The 18,897-nt window shown below is 42.8% G+C and overlaps 1 protein-coding gene across 1 annotated transcript in view; it reads left to right on the forward strand.

Annotated features, from left to right (window-relative positions):
- The window catches only part of KLHL6 (kelch like family member 6), a 453,247-nt gene that overhangs the window by 351,945 nt on the left and 82,405 nt on the right, over window positions 1-18,897 (forward strand). The window contains 1 exon segment of the mRNA XM_030216961.1: window positions 14,140-14,342. Within this exon segment, the coding sequence (XP_030072821.1) occupies window positions 14,140-14,342 (203 nt within the window).

Consider the following 18,897-nt stretch of genomic DNA (forward strand, 5'->3'; position numbering starts at 1 on the left):
AAACAACTCCCATTCCACTGCCATAAAGTGATTCAGGATAAAGAAGGCAGATATGTATTGGTCATAGGAGAACTATGGGGACAGCAACTGCTCCTTTGTAACGTATATGGACCTAATGTGTATTCCCATAGATTTTTCTCAGATATAGTGGCACGAGTGATACCATATTCTAATTATCAGATCATTATGGGGGGAGATTTTAATACTGTAGCAGACCCTACTAACGACTGTAAACCAATAAAGCCCAGAGTGCGAAGCTGGGGGGATAAGGGGATTCCTTTTGTGACATCTCAGCTAGGGTTGGTAGATATATGGAGACTCTTACACCCTCAGGACGAGGAGTACACCTTCTACTCCCACCCACATAACGTATACTCTAGACTGGACTATCTACTGGTAGCGCCTTCCCTGGTCTCCAGAATTGTAAAGGCAGAAATAGTGGACAGTGCACTCAGTGATCACTCGGCAGTTGAGATGGCGATTTCTTTTGCAGCTGGGCTGGGTGAAAGGGTGTGGCGCTTTTCCCCCTACCTTTTACAGGATAGGGAGTTTCATGAATTCTTGCGTCTTAAGTGGCTGGAATATCAGGAATATAACAACACGCCAGAAGTGAGTGCTGATACCTACTGGGAAGCCTCTAAAGTCGTTATGAGGGGCCATATTCTTGCCTATGTGGCAGGAAAGAAAAGGCAAAGGGAGGTAGAATTGTTGAGGATCTCACAGGAATACCATCAGTTAAGGAGGGCACATATGCAACATATAAATGAGGCACATAAGGCACAGCTGGTTCAACTTAAGAAACAGATTGACGACATTTTACACATGAGGGCTGAACGGGATATATATTTCCAGCGCTTTAAATTACACAAATGGGGCAGTAAGGCAGGCAAGCTGTTAGCTAATTTAGTGAGACCACCACGAAAACGGCAAATAATTTCCTCTATAAGGGATATGCGGGGGGAGCGGTATAGTACAGAATCCCAAATTCAGCAACAGTTTGTCCAGTATTATAGTTCCTTATATGAGGCGAGGGGTTTCGACATCACTCAATACAAAGAGTTCTTTAACGGGTTAAAGATACCACGACTGCGGGAGGAACAATTAGAAGCTTTAAATGGGCCGGTGACAGAGAAAGAGATAAGATTGGGTATCAAGTCACTGAAGCTTACCAAGGCACCAGGACCGGACGGGTTTGGACCTGAATATTACCGAATCTTGAGCGATTTAGTGGCGAAACCACTTGGGGCATGGTTTAATGGGATGGTACATGATGGCTTAAATATACAACCCAATGTGGCACATATAGTGCTATTGCCTAAGCCGGGCAAAGATCCAGAACAGGTGGGTTCCTACCTCCCAATTTCTCTGCTGAATCAAGACGTTAAGATATTGGCAGCCATTCTAGCAAGGCGATTAAATCAGGTCCTGCCCGAGCTGGTCCATGAGGATCAGGTAGGCTTTGTGCCAGGCCGCCACGGCTCCATGAACATCATCAGAGCTTTGATGGTCATCCATAAATATCGGGGAGAAGGGGGGCTAGAGGCCATTGTTGGATTGGATATGGAGAAGGCCTTCGACAGTATATCTTGGCCTTACCTGTTTGAGACACTGGGCAGATTTGGACTTTCTGGTCCGGTGGTGTCCTGGATCGCGGCCCTTTATAGAGGTCCTAAGGCGCGGTTGATGGTTAATGGAAAACTTACTGAACAGTTCCCCCTGGGACGGGGCACCAGACAGGGGTGCCCCCTTTCTCCCCTTCTTTTTCTGTTGGCAATTGAGCCATTGGCCATAAAATTGCGTAATGCTGCACACATAAGGGGACTTTGGGTGCGCAATAGAGAGTTTAAGGTGAACCTTTTTGCCGATGACATACTTTTGTATTTGGCCAATGGTCCCAGAGATCTGCCTGGAGCACTCCAACTAATTGGGGAGTTTGGAGATCTCTCAGGATTGCGAGTGAACTGCGACAAGTCGGAACTGCTCCCGTTGGCAGGCATAGAAGGAGATCCAGGGATGGAGGGCCTAGCAATAAAACCAGTAAAAGGGGCGATGAGGTACCTCTGGGTTTTCCTTAGTACAAATAAAAAACTTTTCTATAAAAAAAATGTGACAGAGCATTTAGAGCGCATTAGGCAGCTATGTGATAAATGGAAAGAGTTGCCGCTCTCCCTGATGGGTAGAGTAGCATTGGTTAAAATGATTCTCTTGCCCAAAATTCTCTATCCCATACAGGCAGCCCCCATTTGGGTGTTACGGAAGGAGGAACGTTTGTTCCGGTCCATTATTAGGGGTTTTATCTGGCGTGGGAAAGGAGCCCGGATAGGATACGTAAAGTTGTCACAGAGGAAGGAGAGGGGGGGACTGGGCCTTCCCGATTTACGTATGTATAACGTGGCGGCGCTTATGCGCTTCATTTATGAGGGGGTTATTGAACAACAGAGGTATCTACCAGAGGGAGGGTTGGAAACCTGGAGTAGGCCTTGGTCCTTTATTAATCTCATACATGGCGGTAAAAGCAACGATATTAATATTGCTAGCAGAAGGGAGTTCCTGGGACCTATGAGACGAGCTTGGGGGTGGTGGAGAAGACAACAACAAAAAACGCCAGTGGCCTCACCCTTCATGAGCCTTGTAGGCAATGAGGCGTTCCGGCCGGGGATGGGTAGAACGGCATTTACCACATGGAGGGATAATGGGTGCAGGATTCTGGGGCAATTATTAGTTGATGACACGGATGTTTTCGACACGTTTGACAGGGTTAAGGAACAATGGGATCTGACCAACAAAAACATGTTGCAATACCTTCAGGTTAGGCATTACTGGGCCACACTGAGAGCAGAATATGGGGAAGCTTGGACATGGGGACCATTAGACCGGATTCTTCTTAAAATCCCATATCAACTAAATGGCTTATCGACTTGGTATAAAGTGTTGAATGAAAATAGGCGGGTAGAGGAGATGCAGCAGTTGGTAGAGAAATGGAATGGGGAATTGGGAACTACGTACACTGAACAAACGTTTCAAAAGTTCTTCACGACTCTATATGAAATGGTCAAAGTGGCCGATTTGCAGGAGATGCAATTCAAGATCCTACATAGGGCACACATCTCTAGGGCTAAGGGGGTACAACTAGGACTTTGGGAGGATGATCGCTGTATTAAATGCCATAGGTGGGGGGGAACGTTGCTGCACTCCTACTTAGAGTGTCCGGCACTGACGCTGTGGAATGACGCCATACAGGTGATCAACACTGTTGTGCGACAGACACTGGAGTGGGACTATGCAACCTTGTTGTTAGGAGACCAATCCCTTTTAATTAAGCAAGGCCTAACACAACCTTATAGGAGGTTGATATATGTCACCTTGTTGCTGGTAAAGAAAACCATTTTATATTTCTGGACTGCTGAAGAAGGTGCATTAGGGGCAGTGTGGAAGTCGAGAATGCGGGAGGTGGGCACATATGAGAAGCAACTTTATTCAAAGGCCACCAAGTCAAATACCAGGGCGTATGCTATGTTGTGGGCGGAGTGTTTAACTACACTTACCTAAAGATGGAGATGGGGAAGGGAGACGAAGGCGAATGTTGGGCTGAATGGGGGGGGGGAGGTATGATTGATGAGGCTTTGGACGGTGAGTTTGCGGGAGTACAAGAATGTATGACTGGGGGGAGTTTCTGGAATTATAATAAATAAAACGCAATGTAGAATGTTGTAGCAGCACACAGCTTGATGTGGATGCAGATCATTTATATGGACCTGTTGTTTTTCTTTATGCTGTATGTGGAGTTTTTCAATTATGTTATATGTAGCTACAACTTGTCATTGTGTGCATAAAAATAAAAATAAATTAAAAAAAAAAAGGAAAAAAAAAAAAAAAAAGGATGTAAAAAGAATTGAAGCTGTGCAAAGAAAAGCTACGAGAATGGTATGGGATTTGCGTTACAAGACGTATGAGGAGAGACTTGCTGACCTGAACATGTATACCCTGGAGGAAAGGAGAAACAGGGGTGATATGATACAGACGTTCAAATATTTGAAAGGTATTAATCCGCAAACGAACCTTTTCCGGTTATGGGAAGGTGGTAGAACGAGAGGACATGAAATGAGATTGAAGGAGGGCAGACTCAAGAAAAATGTCAGTAAGTATTTTTTCACGGAGTGAGTGGTGGATGCTTGGAATGACCTCCCGCAGGAGGTGGTGGAGATGAAAACAGTAACGGAATTCAAACATGCGTGGGATAAACATAAAGGAATCCTGTTCGGAAAGAAGGGATCCTCAGGAGCTTAGCGGAGATTGGACGGCAGAGGCGGGGCTGGTGGTATTTTGAACTGTGAGATGAATTTTAACTGACAAGCAGTAGCTGTGCTTTGGGTTCCATTTGTGTGTTTGTCTTGGGGTATAGGCATAGGCATAGACTGGGGGGGGGCGAGGGAGGGCAATGCCCCCCCAAACGACGCGAGGCGCCGCCGCGCCATTAGTTAAAAAAAAACAACACATGCAGGCACGCGCTCCTCTCCATCCGCTTGGCTTCCCTGCCCTCTCTATCTGCGTCCCGCCCGAAAGGAAATGACGTCAGAGGAAGGCGGGACGCAGACAGAGAGGGCAGGGAAGCCAAGCGGACGGAGAGGAGCGTGTCCGTCTACCCCTCTCTCTTCCTCCCTCCCTCCGGCGCAGGCAGCAGTCTTCCAGCGTTCCTGGCAGCGGTAGCGTTGTACACGCTGCCTTTGGCTCTGCCCCAAAGCCTTCTCTTCAAGTTCCTGTTCCCGCATAGGTGGGAACAGGAACTTGAAGAGAAGGCTTCCGGGGCAGACCAAAGGCAGCGTGTACATCGCTACCGCTGCCAGGAACGCTGGAAAAGCTGAAGACTGTTGCCTGCACCGGAGGGAGGGAGGGAGGAAGAGAGGGGGTAAACGGAGTCACCATCTTGGACCTCGGGGGGGGGGGAGCAGAGGGAACATGGATGGGACTGGGAGGGGTGGGAAGCAGAGGGAAGGAGCAGGAGATGAATGGGACTGGGAGGGGTGGGAAGCAGAGGGAAGGAGCAAGAGATGGATGGGACTGGGAGGGGTGGGAAGCAGAGGGAAGGAGCAGGAGATGAATGGGACTGGGAGGGGTGGGAAGCAGAGGGAAGGAGCAAGAGATGGATGGGACTAGGAGGGGTGGGAAGCAGAGGGAAGGAGCAAGAGATGGATGGGGGTGGGAAGCAGAGGGAAGGAGCAAGAGATGGATGGGACTGGGAGGGGTGGGAAGCAGAGGGAAGGAGCAGGAGATGAATGGGACTGGGAGGGGTGGGAAGCAGAGGGAAGGAGCAAGAGATGGATGGGACTGGGAGGGGTGGGAAGCAGAGGGAAGGAGCAAGAGATGGATGGGGGTGGGAAGCAGAGGGAAGGAGCAGGAGATGAATGGGACTGGGAGGGGTGGGGAGCAGAGGGATGGACCAGGAGATGGATGGGATTGGGAGAGGTCAGGCACAGCAGAGGGAAGGAGCAGAAGATGGATGGGACGGAGGGATGGTGAGCAGAGGGAAGGAACAGAAGATGGATGGGACTGGGAGGGATGGTGAGCAGAGGGAAGGAACAGAAGATGGATGGGACTGGGAGGGGTGGGGAGCAGAGGGAAGGAGCAAGAGATGGATGGGACTGGGAGGGTGGGGAGCAGAGGGAAGCCTACTGGAAAGAAGACACTGCATAAAACAGAAGACACTGGGATCAAAGCGAATAGAAAAACTAAATGATCAGACAACAAAGGTAAATAAAAGTATTTTATTCATAATTTATTAATTGAAATGTGTCAGCTTTTTGAAATGTGCATCTGTGATATTTTGCCTGTAAATTTCATTTCCTTCCTCCATATTAGCATATTCATTTGCATATTTATATATGCAAATGATATGCTAATATGCCCCGCCCATTCTTTGCCCCCCCAAATTAAACAGTCAAACTACGCCTATGGGTATAGGACTAAGCTCTGAGGAGGGAGACATTTAAAGTTCCCTTGGAGTTCTCAAGCCCTACTGCAGAAAAGTTTAAACAAACTGTTTACCAAGGAACTTTACTGGAGGAGGGAAGGGTGAAGTGTGCCTTCCTTTTTGCCTTGCTTAATAGAAGAAGACAAACAGCCAAATACTGTTCTGTATAGCAGAACTGTTACTACTAAGGAGTACTAGGAGCTATTTTTGAAAAGCAAGGCTGACATCCTGGACAGAATTTAAGGACTGGGATTGAAACCGGATTTTTTTTTTGTATCTTGAGGCTTGCTTTTCAGCAGCCTTCCCCTAAAAGACGGAAAAGGACTCTTACCAACAGTACAGCCATAGGTCGCATTACAAAATATATCTAAAAATGGTATGCGTTTCTTATCAAACTGCATCTTAAACTGTAAATTACTATCAAAAATATTAAGCCATCTATAAAAGCTGCGTAAATCCTCTTCACTATCTTGCCAAATCATAAACAGACCTTCAATACACCTTTTCTATAAAACTATCTGTTCCTTAAAAGCATGTTCTATAGGAAATTGTTTCAGATTAGCTACAGAGGGTGCTATAGTGGCACCCATTGCTGTCCCTTTTATATGTTGATAGTATGTATTATGATATTTGAAAAAAAATTTGGTAAGTGCAATAGTGACCAGCTGTACCACAAAGTGTGTTGGAATTCTCAGAAAAAAGTTTCTTTTGTAATGCTTCCTGCTGAGGAACATTAGTGTACAGGGACTCCACATCAAACGTGACTAATATGATATTGCTGTCAAACTCAATAGTATTTAATATATTAATAACTACTGTGGAGACCCTAATGAACGATGGAATCTTTGAAACACACATGTCTTAGAAATCAGTCAGTAAATACTGATAATGGCTCAAGCAATGAACCAATGGCCAATATGATAGGTCTACCTGGAGGAGATTCTATTGATTTATGGATTTTTGGAACAATGTATATGGTAGGTGTAATGGGATTCTGTACAGTAAGAAACTCTTTTTCTTTATTTGTCAGGAAACCACCAGAGTGCCCTATATTCGATGTAGGATCACATTTCAGCTTCTTCTGATCTTCTAGTTGTCTCTCTATTTCTGCCACATACTTATCACTATCCATGACAACAAAAACCCCTCCTTTATCTGCTGGATTAATGACAATGCTATTGTCATTCTTCAAAATCATAATTGCTTCATTCTCTTCTCGTATGATAGAAACATAGAACCATGACAGCAGATAAGGACCAAATGTCCCATCCAGTCTGCCCTTCCTCAATAACCACTAACTCCTCCTTTTTCTAAGGGATCCCACGTGCCTGTCCCACACTTTCTTAAATTCCGATTCGGTCTTCATTTCCATGACCTCCACTGGGAGGCCATTCCACACATCTGCCACCCTTTCCATGAAATAGTGTTTTCTTAGATGCTTCCTAAGCCTGTTTCCTCGTAACTTCATCCTATGCCCTCATTCCAGAGTTTTCCTTTATTTGAAAAAGGCTCACCTCCTGAGTATTAACACCACTGAGGTATTTAAATGTCTGTATCATATCCCTTCTCTTCCGCCTCTCTCCCAGTGTATATATTTTGAGGTCCATGCGCCTGTCCCCATATTTTTTATGACAGAGACTATTTACCAATTTGATATCCACCCTCTGGACCGACTCTATCCTGTTTCTATCTTTCTGTAGGTGCGGTCTCCAGATTTGCACACTGTACTCCAAATGGGGTCTCACCAGAGACTTATACAAGGGCACTGTTACCTCTTTTTTCCTTCTGGTCATCCCTCTCCTTATGTGCCCAAACCTAAGATGCCTATTATTGACCATTGCCTTTTCTACCTGCTTGGCCACCTTAAGGTGTTCTAGCTTTTCAATATCCTTCATAACTAATTTCTCAAACATGTATATGAGGGGATTAGTGTTGCCAGAGGGCTGCCATCTGCTGTTCTTCTTAACAATGGATAGGTTGGCATTGCTTTTTGTATTGGTGGAGAAGTAATCCAGTATCATCAATTTCCTAGTAAACTTAGAAGGTCAACCCATGTATTAAAGGCATTGTATTGAGGTGTTGGTACAAAAGAAAGTCCTTTTTCCATGACTTTAGTTTCTGCTTTATTCAAAGGTCTCTTCAAAATATGACATTACTTATCAATTTTGATAATTTGAATGGAATTGGTAGTTCATATGGAGTTGGTATACCCTCCTTCTCCCTCTCTCCCTCCCTCTTCCGCTGTACTGAAAAGGATCTCTATCTGTCTGTTGGGTAGCTGCTGTGGAGTCCTTCCTCCATAGCTTCCCTAACTGAAAAACCTGTTGTGAAATGGCTACTTTAGGTGGGGTGGTGTAAAGGGAGGCACAGAGATAAAAAAAATGTCATCCGAATTGTTTCTTAGTCTCTTATTGGCCCTATTAAATTTTGGACTAGTATTACTCCTTTTCTGGGGTTTCTCATTATTGTAGTTCATTCTACCTTCCTTGTTCCATTGATTTTGTTGTCTATCCTGCCTCTGAGCAAGACTATTTCTATTATGCCAGGTTAAACTGTTCCATATTTATAATCCCTCTCATCACGTTAAAATTTTTCAAACTTAGACATCTTAAGTTCCTTTCTAAACCAGTCCACATCCTTTTATATTCCTTATGTAACTCATCAAAGCAAGTATAATTTTCATTCAAAAATTGTAATTCTTCATACAAATCAGCTTTTATTTTTTTAAAATTCCTTTTACTTTGATGTCTGTACAATGAGGATCATCGGGTCCAGTGAACATTTATTTAAAATTGTCTCCCATTGTTTCATAAAAGACAGATCGTCCATATACTTGGATGTTGATCCTTAATCCCTTTGGTATTCTCTTAAATTTACAATAGTCCAACAAAGAAGTGCCATGTAATTCCATCCTAATCATCCTTTTACTGAGTTTAATCACCTCTTCCCAGTGGTTAAGAAAGTTATCAAATTCCTCATTGTCTTTGAAGAAGGGTTTCTGAGGGAAGGAGGCTATTGAGCTAATCATCAGAAAAGCTAAGGATGTCTTTCAACGGTGAAAAGGACATCTTGTCAAGTAAGGATGATGCTAGAAAACAGATGGGCAATTGGTCCACTAGTCCAAGTAAAATGGAAGTCAAAGAAGCAAACATGATGAAGGTAGATAAAAAAGCCTTTATTGTAGAAAGGCAGATAAAAAAGTGCCCGACATTGCACTGTGTTTCACCTAGCAGAGCTGCTTCAGGGGCGATACTTATACTAATAAACATATAAAAATGTAAGTTAGCATGAAAATGGATGTACATATACCTAATAAACATAGACCAAAAAATCATAAACATACTGCATATGTATAACTTAAAACCAATTGACTGTTAAAACACCATATTCATTAGTATAACATTAACTTAAAATTAACACAAAATTGAAAAGTATATATAAATAAATAGATCATTAAATAAATATAAATATACTGTACACATAATACAAATAAATACATTAAAAGGTGTCTTGGAACCAGTCAGGATATTATTACATACCCTTAAGTTGTGATGCTGCCACTTCACTTAGCATAAAGCCCAAGATGTAATATTGCCAATATACCTAGGTAAAACTGAAACAATTAATCATTTTTTAAAATTTATTTATTTATTTATTTATTTACGTCAATTTATATACCGTATCTTATTGCTACTGCAAGACATTTCTCAAAGAGGGTTTAGTAAAAACAATGTATATATGCAAGTCAGAGAAAAAATGAAAGAGAAACTCACCAGAACCTTCAGACACATAGGGGGATCTCTGCTCATTCATGATTTTCTGTATGTGGCTGGAAAAATTAGGTTTAAACTAAGGCTGGGTCATTTGACTTGTTGTCAGCCACATGAAACTTTATTGACAGTAGTATCAGACATTCTAAAACATACATAATGAAACCATAAAAAATTGTGATTAAAAATGGCAGAAATAAAATGTCTGCTGTCAAAAAAAAAGTTCAACAAATCCCTCAAAAATGCTTGTGTTAACAAAACAAGGTCATATTCTTGAAGAGCACAACCTCCCTGACTTGCACATGTAAAAAAAAAAAATCCATAAGTAAAACGATTAAAAAAATTGTGATTAAAATGCCAGAAACAAAATGGCTGCCATCAGAAAAAAATTCAGTAACTTCCTCAAAACTACTTGTTTAAAAAAAAAAAAAGAAAGGCAGATTCATGAAGAGCACAACTTCCCTGACTGACGGCAGCCATTTTGTTTCTGCCATTTTAACTGCAATTTTTAATGGTTTCATTTTCAAATTTTTTTGATGTATGCAAGCCAGGGGAGGGCTGCCCTTCTAGAATTTATTTTTCTTTTTAAAAGATGGTTTTTGCATGCGTTATTGAACTTTTTTGAATCTGTATCCATTTTATTTTTTTTCTGTTTTTAATCATGATTTTTTATGGGTTTAATTGTCATAGTTCGCGGATTCTGTATGCCAAAGAAATTGTGCCCTCTAAGAATAAGTTTTTCTTCCTTTTTCTAAAATTTTTATTTGATGGAATTATGTATGTTTTGGAATATCTGCTGCAAGTTTGAATAAAGTTTCATGTGTCTGACAACAAGTCATATGACACAACCTCAGTTTGAAAGCCAGATTTTCCAACCACGCACAGAGATTAATGAATGAGCAGAGATACTAGTCCTGCTAGGCGAAACATGGCCCTGTCGAGAACCTTTTTATCTAGCTTTCTACAATAAAGACTTTTTAAAATCTATCTTCATCATGTCTGCTTCTTCAACTTCCATTTTAATGTGAGTAATATCCACAAAATACCACAAACTCTTTAACACTCTGTCCTTTCCTGGTTCTCTTCCTACCTCTCCCTCCGCACTTTTAGCGTTCACTCTGGTGGATCCTCTTCTACTTCTATCCCTCTGCCTGTCGGCATACCTCAGGGTTCTGTTCTTGGTCCCCTCCTCTTTTCTATCTACACTTCTTCCCTTGGTTCATTAATCTCATCCCATGGCTTTTCCTACCATCTCTATGCTGATGACTCCCAAATCTACCTTTCTACCCCTGATATCTCACCTTGCATCCAAACCAAAGTTTCAGCGTGCTTGTCTGACATTGCTGTCTGGATGTCTCAATGCCACCTGAAATTAAATATGACCAAAACCGAGCTTCTCATTTTCCCCCCCAAACCCACCTCCCCGCTCCCCCCCCCCCCCCCCCCCCCGTTTTCTATTTCTGTTGATGGCTCTCTCATTCTCCCTGTCTCCTCAGCTCGAAACCTTGGGGTCATCTTTGACTCTTCTCTCTCCTTCTCTGCTCATATCCAGCAGATTGCCAAGACCTGTCGTTTCTTTCTTTACAACATCCGTAAAATCCGCCCCTTTCTTTCCGAGCACTCTACCAAAACCCTCATCCACACCCTTGTCACCTCTCGTTTAGACTACTGCAATCTGCTTTTTGCTGGCCTCCCACTTAGTCACCTCTCCCCTCTCCAGTCGGTTCAAAACTCTGCTGCCAGTCTCATCTTCCGCCAGGGTCGCTTTACTCATACTACCCCTCTCCTAAAGACCCTTCACTGGCTCCCTATCCATTTTCGCATCCTGTTCAAACTTCTTCTACTAACCTATAAATGTACTCACTCTGCTGCTCCCCAGTATCTCTCCACACTCGTCCTTCCCTACACCCCTTCCCGTGCACTCCGCTCCAAGGATAAATCCTTCTTATCTGTTCCCTTCTCCACTACTGCCAACTCCAGACTTTGCGCCTTCTGTCTCGCTGCACCCTACGCCTGGAATAAACTTCCTGAGCCCCTACGTCTTGCCCCATCCTTGGCCACCTTTAAATCTAGACTGAAAGCCCACCTCTTTAACATTGCTTTTGACTCGTAACCACTTGTAACCACTCGCCTCCACCTACCCTCCTCTCTTCCTACCCGTTCACATTAATTGATTTGATTTGCTTACTTTATTTATTTTTTGTCTATTAGATTGTAAGCTCTTTGAGCAGGGACTGTCTTTCTTCTATGTTTGTGCAGCGCTGCGTATGCCTTGTAGCGCTATAGAAATGCTAAATAGTAGTAGTAGTAGTAGTAGTAGTAACGCGTTTATACGGTAACCTGTTCTTCCACGCTAACCATGTGTAAGGGCTTAAAGCCCTTTAGTAAAAGGGCCTCTGAATTGATAGCCATTCTTTGTGAAATACCAAAACTCCACTACCTTTTTTTACAAATCCTAGTGTAGTAAGTTGTCATATAACCTGAAGGACAAAGTATGTTCAATCTTGGTCCCTCGTTTTTTGTAATCCAAGTCTAAGTTATAAACACTAAGCCAAGTTTAGAATCACCAACTAAGTCTCTGATTAAATGAATTGTTGCATATAGACTTGGCATGTAAAAGTCCTCTGAAAAATGATATGTGGACTCATTATAGACCAGAGACCTCCCCTGACTTACTATGTTTCTATATGTAGTAAAATGGGCTTGATATTAACCCAATCCTTGGATCGCTGATATTGACTGGGAGACTGAGTGTCTAAATTGCAGATGACGTTTAATGTGAGCAAGTGCAAAGTGATGCATGTGGGAAAGGGGAACCTGAATTATAGCTACGTCATGCAAGGTTCTACGTTAGGAGTCACCAAGAAAGGGATCTAGGTGTCGTTGTTGATGATACGTTGAAACCTTCTGTTCAGTGTGCTGCTGCGGCTAAGAAAGCAAATAGAATGTTAGGTATTATTAGGAAAGGAATGGAAAACAAAAATTAGGATGTTATAATGCCATGGTGCGACCGCACCTCGAATATTGTGTTCAATTCTGGTCGCCACATCTCAAAAAAGATATAGGTGGAATTAGAAAAGGTGCAGAGAAGGGCGACAAAAATGATAAAGGGGATGGGACAACTTCCCTATGAGGAAAGGCTAAAGCGGCTAGGGCTCTTCAGCTTGGAGAAAAGGTGGCTGAGGGGAGATATGATAGAGGTCTATAAAATAATGAGTGGAGTGGAACGGGTAGATGTGAAGTGTCTGTTTACGCTTTCCAAAAATACTAGGACTAGGGGGTATGCGATGAAGCTACAATGTAGGAAATTTAAAATATTTCTTTACTCAACGTGTAATTAAAATCTGTACTTCATTTCTGGAGAATGTGGTAAAGGCGGTTAGCTTAGCGGAGCTTAAAAAAGGTTTGGATGGCTTCCTAAAGAAAAAGTCCATAGACCATTATTAAATGGACGGGGAGAATCTACTATTTCTGGGATTAGCAGTATAGAATGTTTTGTACTTTTTTGGGATCTTGCCAGGTATTTGTGACCTGGATTAGCCACTGTTGGAAACAGGATGCTGGGCATGATGGACCGTTGGTCTTTCCCAGTATGGCAATACTTATGTTCTTATGTTCTTATGAATTATACTGAATCACTGATCTACAGTCAATCAGATTATATAAGCAATAATGCCTTGTTCTAACTATCTGAATAGAAATAAAGGGCCGGATTCAGAAAATGGTACTGAAAGTTAGGTGCTGGAAAAATCCACGCTGAAATCGCATTCTATAAAGAGCACTCCATGCCAAGCACCCTTTATATAATAGCTCTTAGCACACATTCCTATGACCAAATTTGGGCATCTGGATTTACACCAAGTGAAACCTGGTGTAAATCCTGGCGCACAAGTTGAATGTGCAACCCTGGAATTCAATAACATCATTCCTAAAATATGGGAACGCCACAAACCCGCCCATACCCATGCCCCTCCCATGGTCACATCCCCTTTTTGGCTGCATGTGAGACAACTTCTGTGTACAACCTTATAGAATTGTACGTAGGGAGAAGCACGTGCAAATCCATATAGTTGCCAAATAATGCCAATAACTGGTGTTAATTGGCTTAAGCAATTTGTTGGCACGCACATCTCTGTATTGCACCCAAAATTTGTTTTATATGTGTCCTGTCTCAGTATTGGCCAGGACCTGCATAGGCTCTAGCAGCCATCCTCATGACATTTAGCTCCCAAATTTCAGTGCTAGTGCCTGGACATGACCTGACACTGAATATTTGGGGCTATTCTAGCCAGTGAGGGTAAGCATTTAAAAAAACCATTGACCACCGCTGGCTGAATATTGGGAGGGGGGTATGTGGGAGAGCGACAGACTGATTGAATTCCTTTTTGTTTCATATTGTAGGTGGGAAAGAAACACAGCAAGAGGTTTGGAAATATAATTCCTCCATAAATAAGTGGATTCAGGTAGAATATTTAAATTGTGGTCGTTGGAGGCACAAAATGGCTGTTTTATGTGGCAAAGTCTATGCAATTGGAGGTTTTAATGGTATGCAGAGAATCAGCAGCATGGAGACATATGATCCTTTCCATAACTTTTGGACTGAGGTACTGAGCAATTTATTCCAGATTTGGTTCAACTAAGCCTCACAATAATATTGTTAATATATTCTATGGTTCTTTGCCATTACTTAATGTAATATGTTTGTAGGAATTAAGCATCAGTGATATAAAGAACTAAGGACAGTTGTTTTCTGTAATTTAAGAATTAAAGTCAAGTGGTTACTGGACTAAACACCCAGCCACCCCTGGCACAACTCTTCATTTATAGTCAGTTATTGTAATTAGGATAACAAGCGAGGAGTTATCTTACAGAGTTTTAATTACATTTCATTACTTCCTAAGAAGAAAACACTAAATAAATCACATTATATACCATATAAACAAAATACATTTTTATATTAGGCTAATATCCTTAATACCTTAGCAAGTTTTAAATTATTGAAAAACTCAAAAATACTAAGATGGAGTCAGCAGACCAGCAGCAAGAGGGGTGCCATCTAGTCTTTTGCATTGAGGGTCACATATATAATTATCTTCCAGTTGGTGAGCAGTTATATGTGTGTGCTCGATGCAAAGAGCTCCTAGCTCTCAGAGAACGGGTCCGTTCTCTTGAAGCTAGAGTAGCAGACTTGGTAAAGCTGAGGGAGACAGAAGTACATAGAGGAGGCCTACCGGGACGTTGTAGAGAAGTCCCACCTCCAGTCAGGTAGCCCCAGTGTCGCCTTGGAGGAGGGAAGTCTTCTAGAAGAAGAGCACCACCCAGGTGAAGTAGGAAGTACTCCTGTAGCCAGGGTCTGCCCACTGGGGGATACACTATCCTCTCGTACTGAGGATATGTCTCCAAGAGCTTCTGCCCAGGCAGAAAGGGTTAGGACAGCTGTTGTAGTTGGTGATTCAATCATTAGGCAAGTAGATAGCTGTGTGGCTGGTGGACGTGAGGATCGCCTGGTGACTAGATAGGATTTTAGATAGTGCTGGGAAGGAGACAGCTATCTTGGTGACCATGTGGGTACCAATGACATAGTAAAATGTGGGAGGGATATTCTGGAAGCCAAATTTAGGCTCTTAGGTAGAACTCTCAAATCCAGAATCTCTAGGGTAGCATTTTCAGAAATGCTCCCTGTTCCACGCGCAGGACCCAAGAAACAGGCAGAGCTCCGAAGTTTCAATGAGCGGTTGAGACGATGGTTCAGGCATGAGGGATTTAGATTTGTTAGGAACTGGGCGACATTCTGGGAAAGGGGGAGACTGTTCTGAAAGGATGGGCTCCACCTTAACCGGGATGGAACCAGGCTGGTGCTGGCTTTTAAAAAAGAGATAGAACAGCTTTTAAGCTAGAATGGTGGGGAAAGCTGACAGTTGCCCAGGAGCACATGGTTTGGTGTGGAGTATCCTTGAAGGATACTATTGAAACAGGACATTTAGGGAATCCCAGTAGAGAGGTTTCAACAATGCTGAAAGTAAGCCAGGTGTGCTTAATGGAAGAGCAGGATAAAGGATGCAGAATATCTCCTTCAACTTCTAAGCAGCTTGTAGATCAAAGGAAAAAACACAAATTGAAGTGCCTGTATATAAATGCTAGAAGCCTAAAAAATAAAATGGGAGAGTTAGAATATATAGCACTAAATGATGAGGTAGATATAATAGGCATCTCAGAGACTTGGTGGAAAGAGGACAATCAATGGGACACTGTGTTAACAGGGTACAAATTGTATCACAATGATAGTGAGGATCAAATTGGACGGTGGTTGTGCTATATGTTAAAGAGGAAATTGAGCAACATTGAATCCTTATGGATAGAAATTCCATGTGTGAAGGGAAGGAGTATTCTTGTAGGGCTGTACTACTGTCCACCGGGACAGAATGAATAGACAAATGTTTACAGAGATTAAGAAAGCTGGCAAATTAGACAATGCTATAATAATGGGTGATTTCAGTTACCACAATGTTCACTGGATAAATGTTACATCAGGGAGTGCCAGGGAGCTAAAATTTCTAGATGGAATAAACGACTGCTTCTTGGAGCAGCTGGTCCAGGAACTGACAAGAGGGGGAGCCATTTTGGATCTGGTCCTTGTTGGGTACAGGGCATAGTGCAAGTGGTGGTGGTGTTGGGTTCCCTGAAAAATAGTGATCATAACATAATCAAGTTTGAGCTACTATCTGGGATGAACCTTCAAAGGAAATCTACTGTAGCTACATTTAAGTTTCGAAAGGGCAACTATAATAAAATGAAGAAAATGGTTAAAAAGAAACTAAAAGGATCGGCTGCAAAGGTTAGGACACTAGCCAGCTTATTTTTGAAAGAGAAAGACACCCATATTTCGACCCAAATCTGGAGATGGGCGTCTTTCTCCCGTGGGCGTCCAAATCGGTATAATCAAAAGCCGATTTTGGGCGTCTTCAACTGCAATTTGTCGCGGAAACGGCCAAAGTTGACGGGGGCGTGTCGGAGGCGTGGTGAAGGTGGGACTGGGGCGTGTTTATCGGCTGAGGAGAGATGAGCATCCTCGGCTGATAATCGAAAAAAGAAAGGCATTTTTAGCACGAATTTGGGTCACTTTTTTGGACCCTTTTTTTTCATGAACAAGTCACAAAAAAGTGCCCTAAATGACCAGATGACCACCAGAGGGAATCAGGAATGAGCACCCCTGACTCCCCCAGTGGTCACTAACCCCCTCTCACCCAAAAAAAACAACTTTAACAACTTTTCTTTCCAGCCTGTATGCCAGCCTCAAATGTCATACCTAGCTCCATCACAGCAGTATGCAGGTCCCTGGAGCAGTTGTTAGTGGGTGCAGTGGACTTCAGGCAGGTGGACCCAGGCCCATCCCCCCCCCCCCCCCCACCTGTCACACTTGTGGTGGTAAATGGGAGCGCTCCAAACCGCCCCCAAAACCCACTGTATCCACATCTAGGTGCCCCCCTTCAGCCATAAGGGCTATAGTAATTGTGTAGAGTTGTGGGCAGTGGGTTTTGGGGGGGGATTTGGGGGGGCTCAGCACCCAAAGGAATGGAGCTATGGACTTCAGAGGTAGTTAACTGTTTATTTTAAATTGTTAGAAGTGCCCCCCTAGGGTGCCCGGTTGGTGTCCTGGCATGTGAGGGGGACCAGTGCACTACGAATCCTGGCCCCCTCCCATGAACCAATGCCTTGGATTTGGTCGTTTTTGAGCTGGGCGCCTTCGGTTTCCATTATCGCTGAAAAATGAAACCGCCCAGCTCAAATCCACACAAATCCAATGCATTTGCCGGGCACAAACCATATTATCGGAAAAAAGATGGACGCCCATTTATTTTCAAAAATACGTTTTTTCCCGCCCTTTACATACCCGTTCTCAGAGATAGACGCCCATGGAGATGGGCGTTCGCATTCGATTATGCCCCTCAATATCAGGCATGGACGTTATTCATAAATACCATCTTGGAAGGTCAGTCCAGATGCATTCCACGCATTTGCAAAGGTGGAAAGAAGAGAAAACGTCAGAAGGTGAAGTAAAAGAGGCCATTACAGCCAAAAGATTGTCCTTCAAAGAATGGAAAAAGGACCCAAATGAAGAAAATAAGAAGCAACATAAGCACTGGCAAGTCAAATGCAAACATTAATAAAGAAGGCTAAAAGAGAATGTGAAGAGAAACTTGTCACAGAGGCTAAAACTCACAGTAACAACTTTTTCAGGTACATCAGAAGCAGAAAGCCTGCGAAGGAATCCGTGGGACCGTTAGATCATGAAGGAGCAAAAGGGGCACTCAGGGAGGACAAGGCCATAGTGGAGAAACTTAATAAATTATTTGCTTCTGTTTTTATGGAAGAAGATGTAAGAGATCTGCCTGTACCAGAATTGTTTTTCAAGGTTGATGATGAAGAGCAACTGAAAGAAATATCGGTGAAACTGGAAGATGTACTGAGCCAAATGGACAAATTAAAGAGTAGTAAATCACCTGGACCAGATGGCATACATCCAAGGGTACTCAAAGAACTCAAGCATGAAATTGCTGATCTGCTGTTAGTAATATGTAACCTGTTAGTAAAATCATCCGTAATACCTGAAGATTGGAGGGTGGCCAATGTGACTCTGATTTTTAAAAAGGGTTCTAGTAAGCCTGACATCAGTGCTGGGCAAAATAGTGAAAACTATTATAAAGAATAAAATTACACAACACATAGACAAACATGGTTTAATGGGACAGAGTCAGCATTAAGCCGAGGGAAGTATTGCCTCACCAATTTGCTTCAATTCTTTGAAGGCATAAATAAACATGTGGATCAAGGTGAGCCAGTTGATGTAGTGTATCTAGATTTTCAGAAAGGTTTTGATAAAGTTCCTCATGAGAGACTCCTGAGAAAATGAAAGAGTCATGAGATAAAAGGCAAGGTTCTGGTGTGGATAAGGAATTGGTTATTGGACAGAAAACAGAGGGTAGGGTTAAATGGTCATTTTCTCAATGGAGGAGGGTGAACAGTGGAGTGCCATAGGGATCTGTACTGGGACCGGTACTATTTAACATATTTAGGTACTATTTAACATATTTATAAATGATATGGAAATCGGAACGACAAGTGAGGTGATCAAATTTGCAGATGATACAAAACTATTCA

Source organism: Microcaecilia unicolor, chromosome 10 (assembly GCF_901765095.1).
Source record: "Microcaecilia unicolor chromosome 10, aMicUni1.1, whole genome shotgun sequence".
NCBI lineage: Eukaryota > Metazoa > Chordata > Amphibia > Gymnophiona > Siphonopidae > Microcaecilia > Microcaecilia unicolor.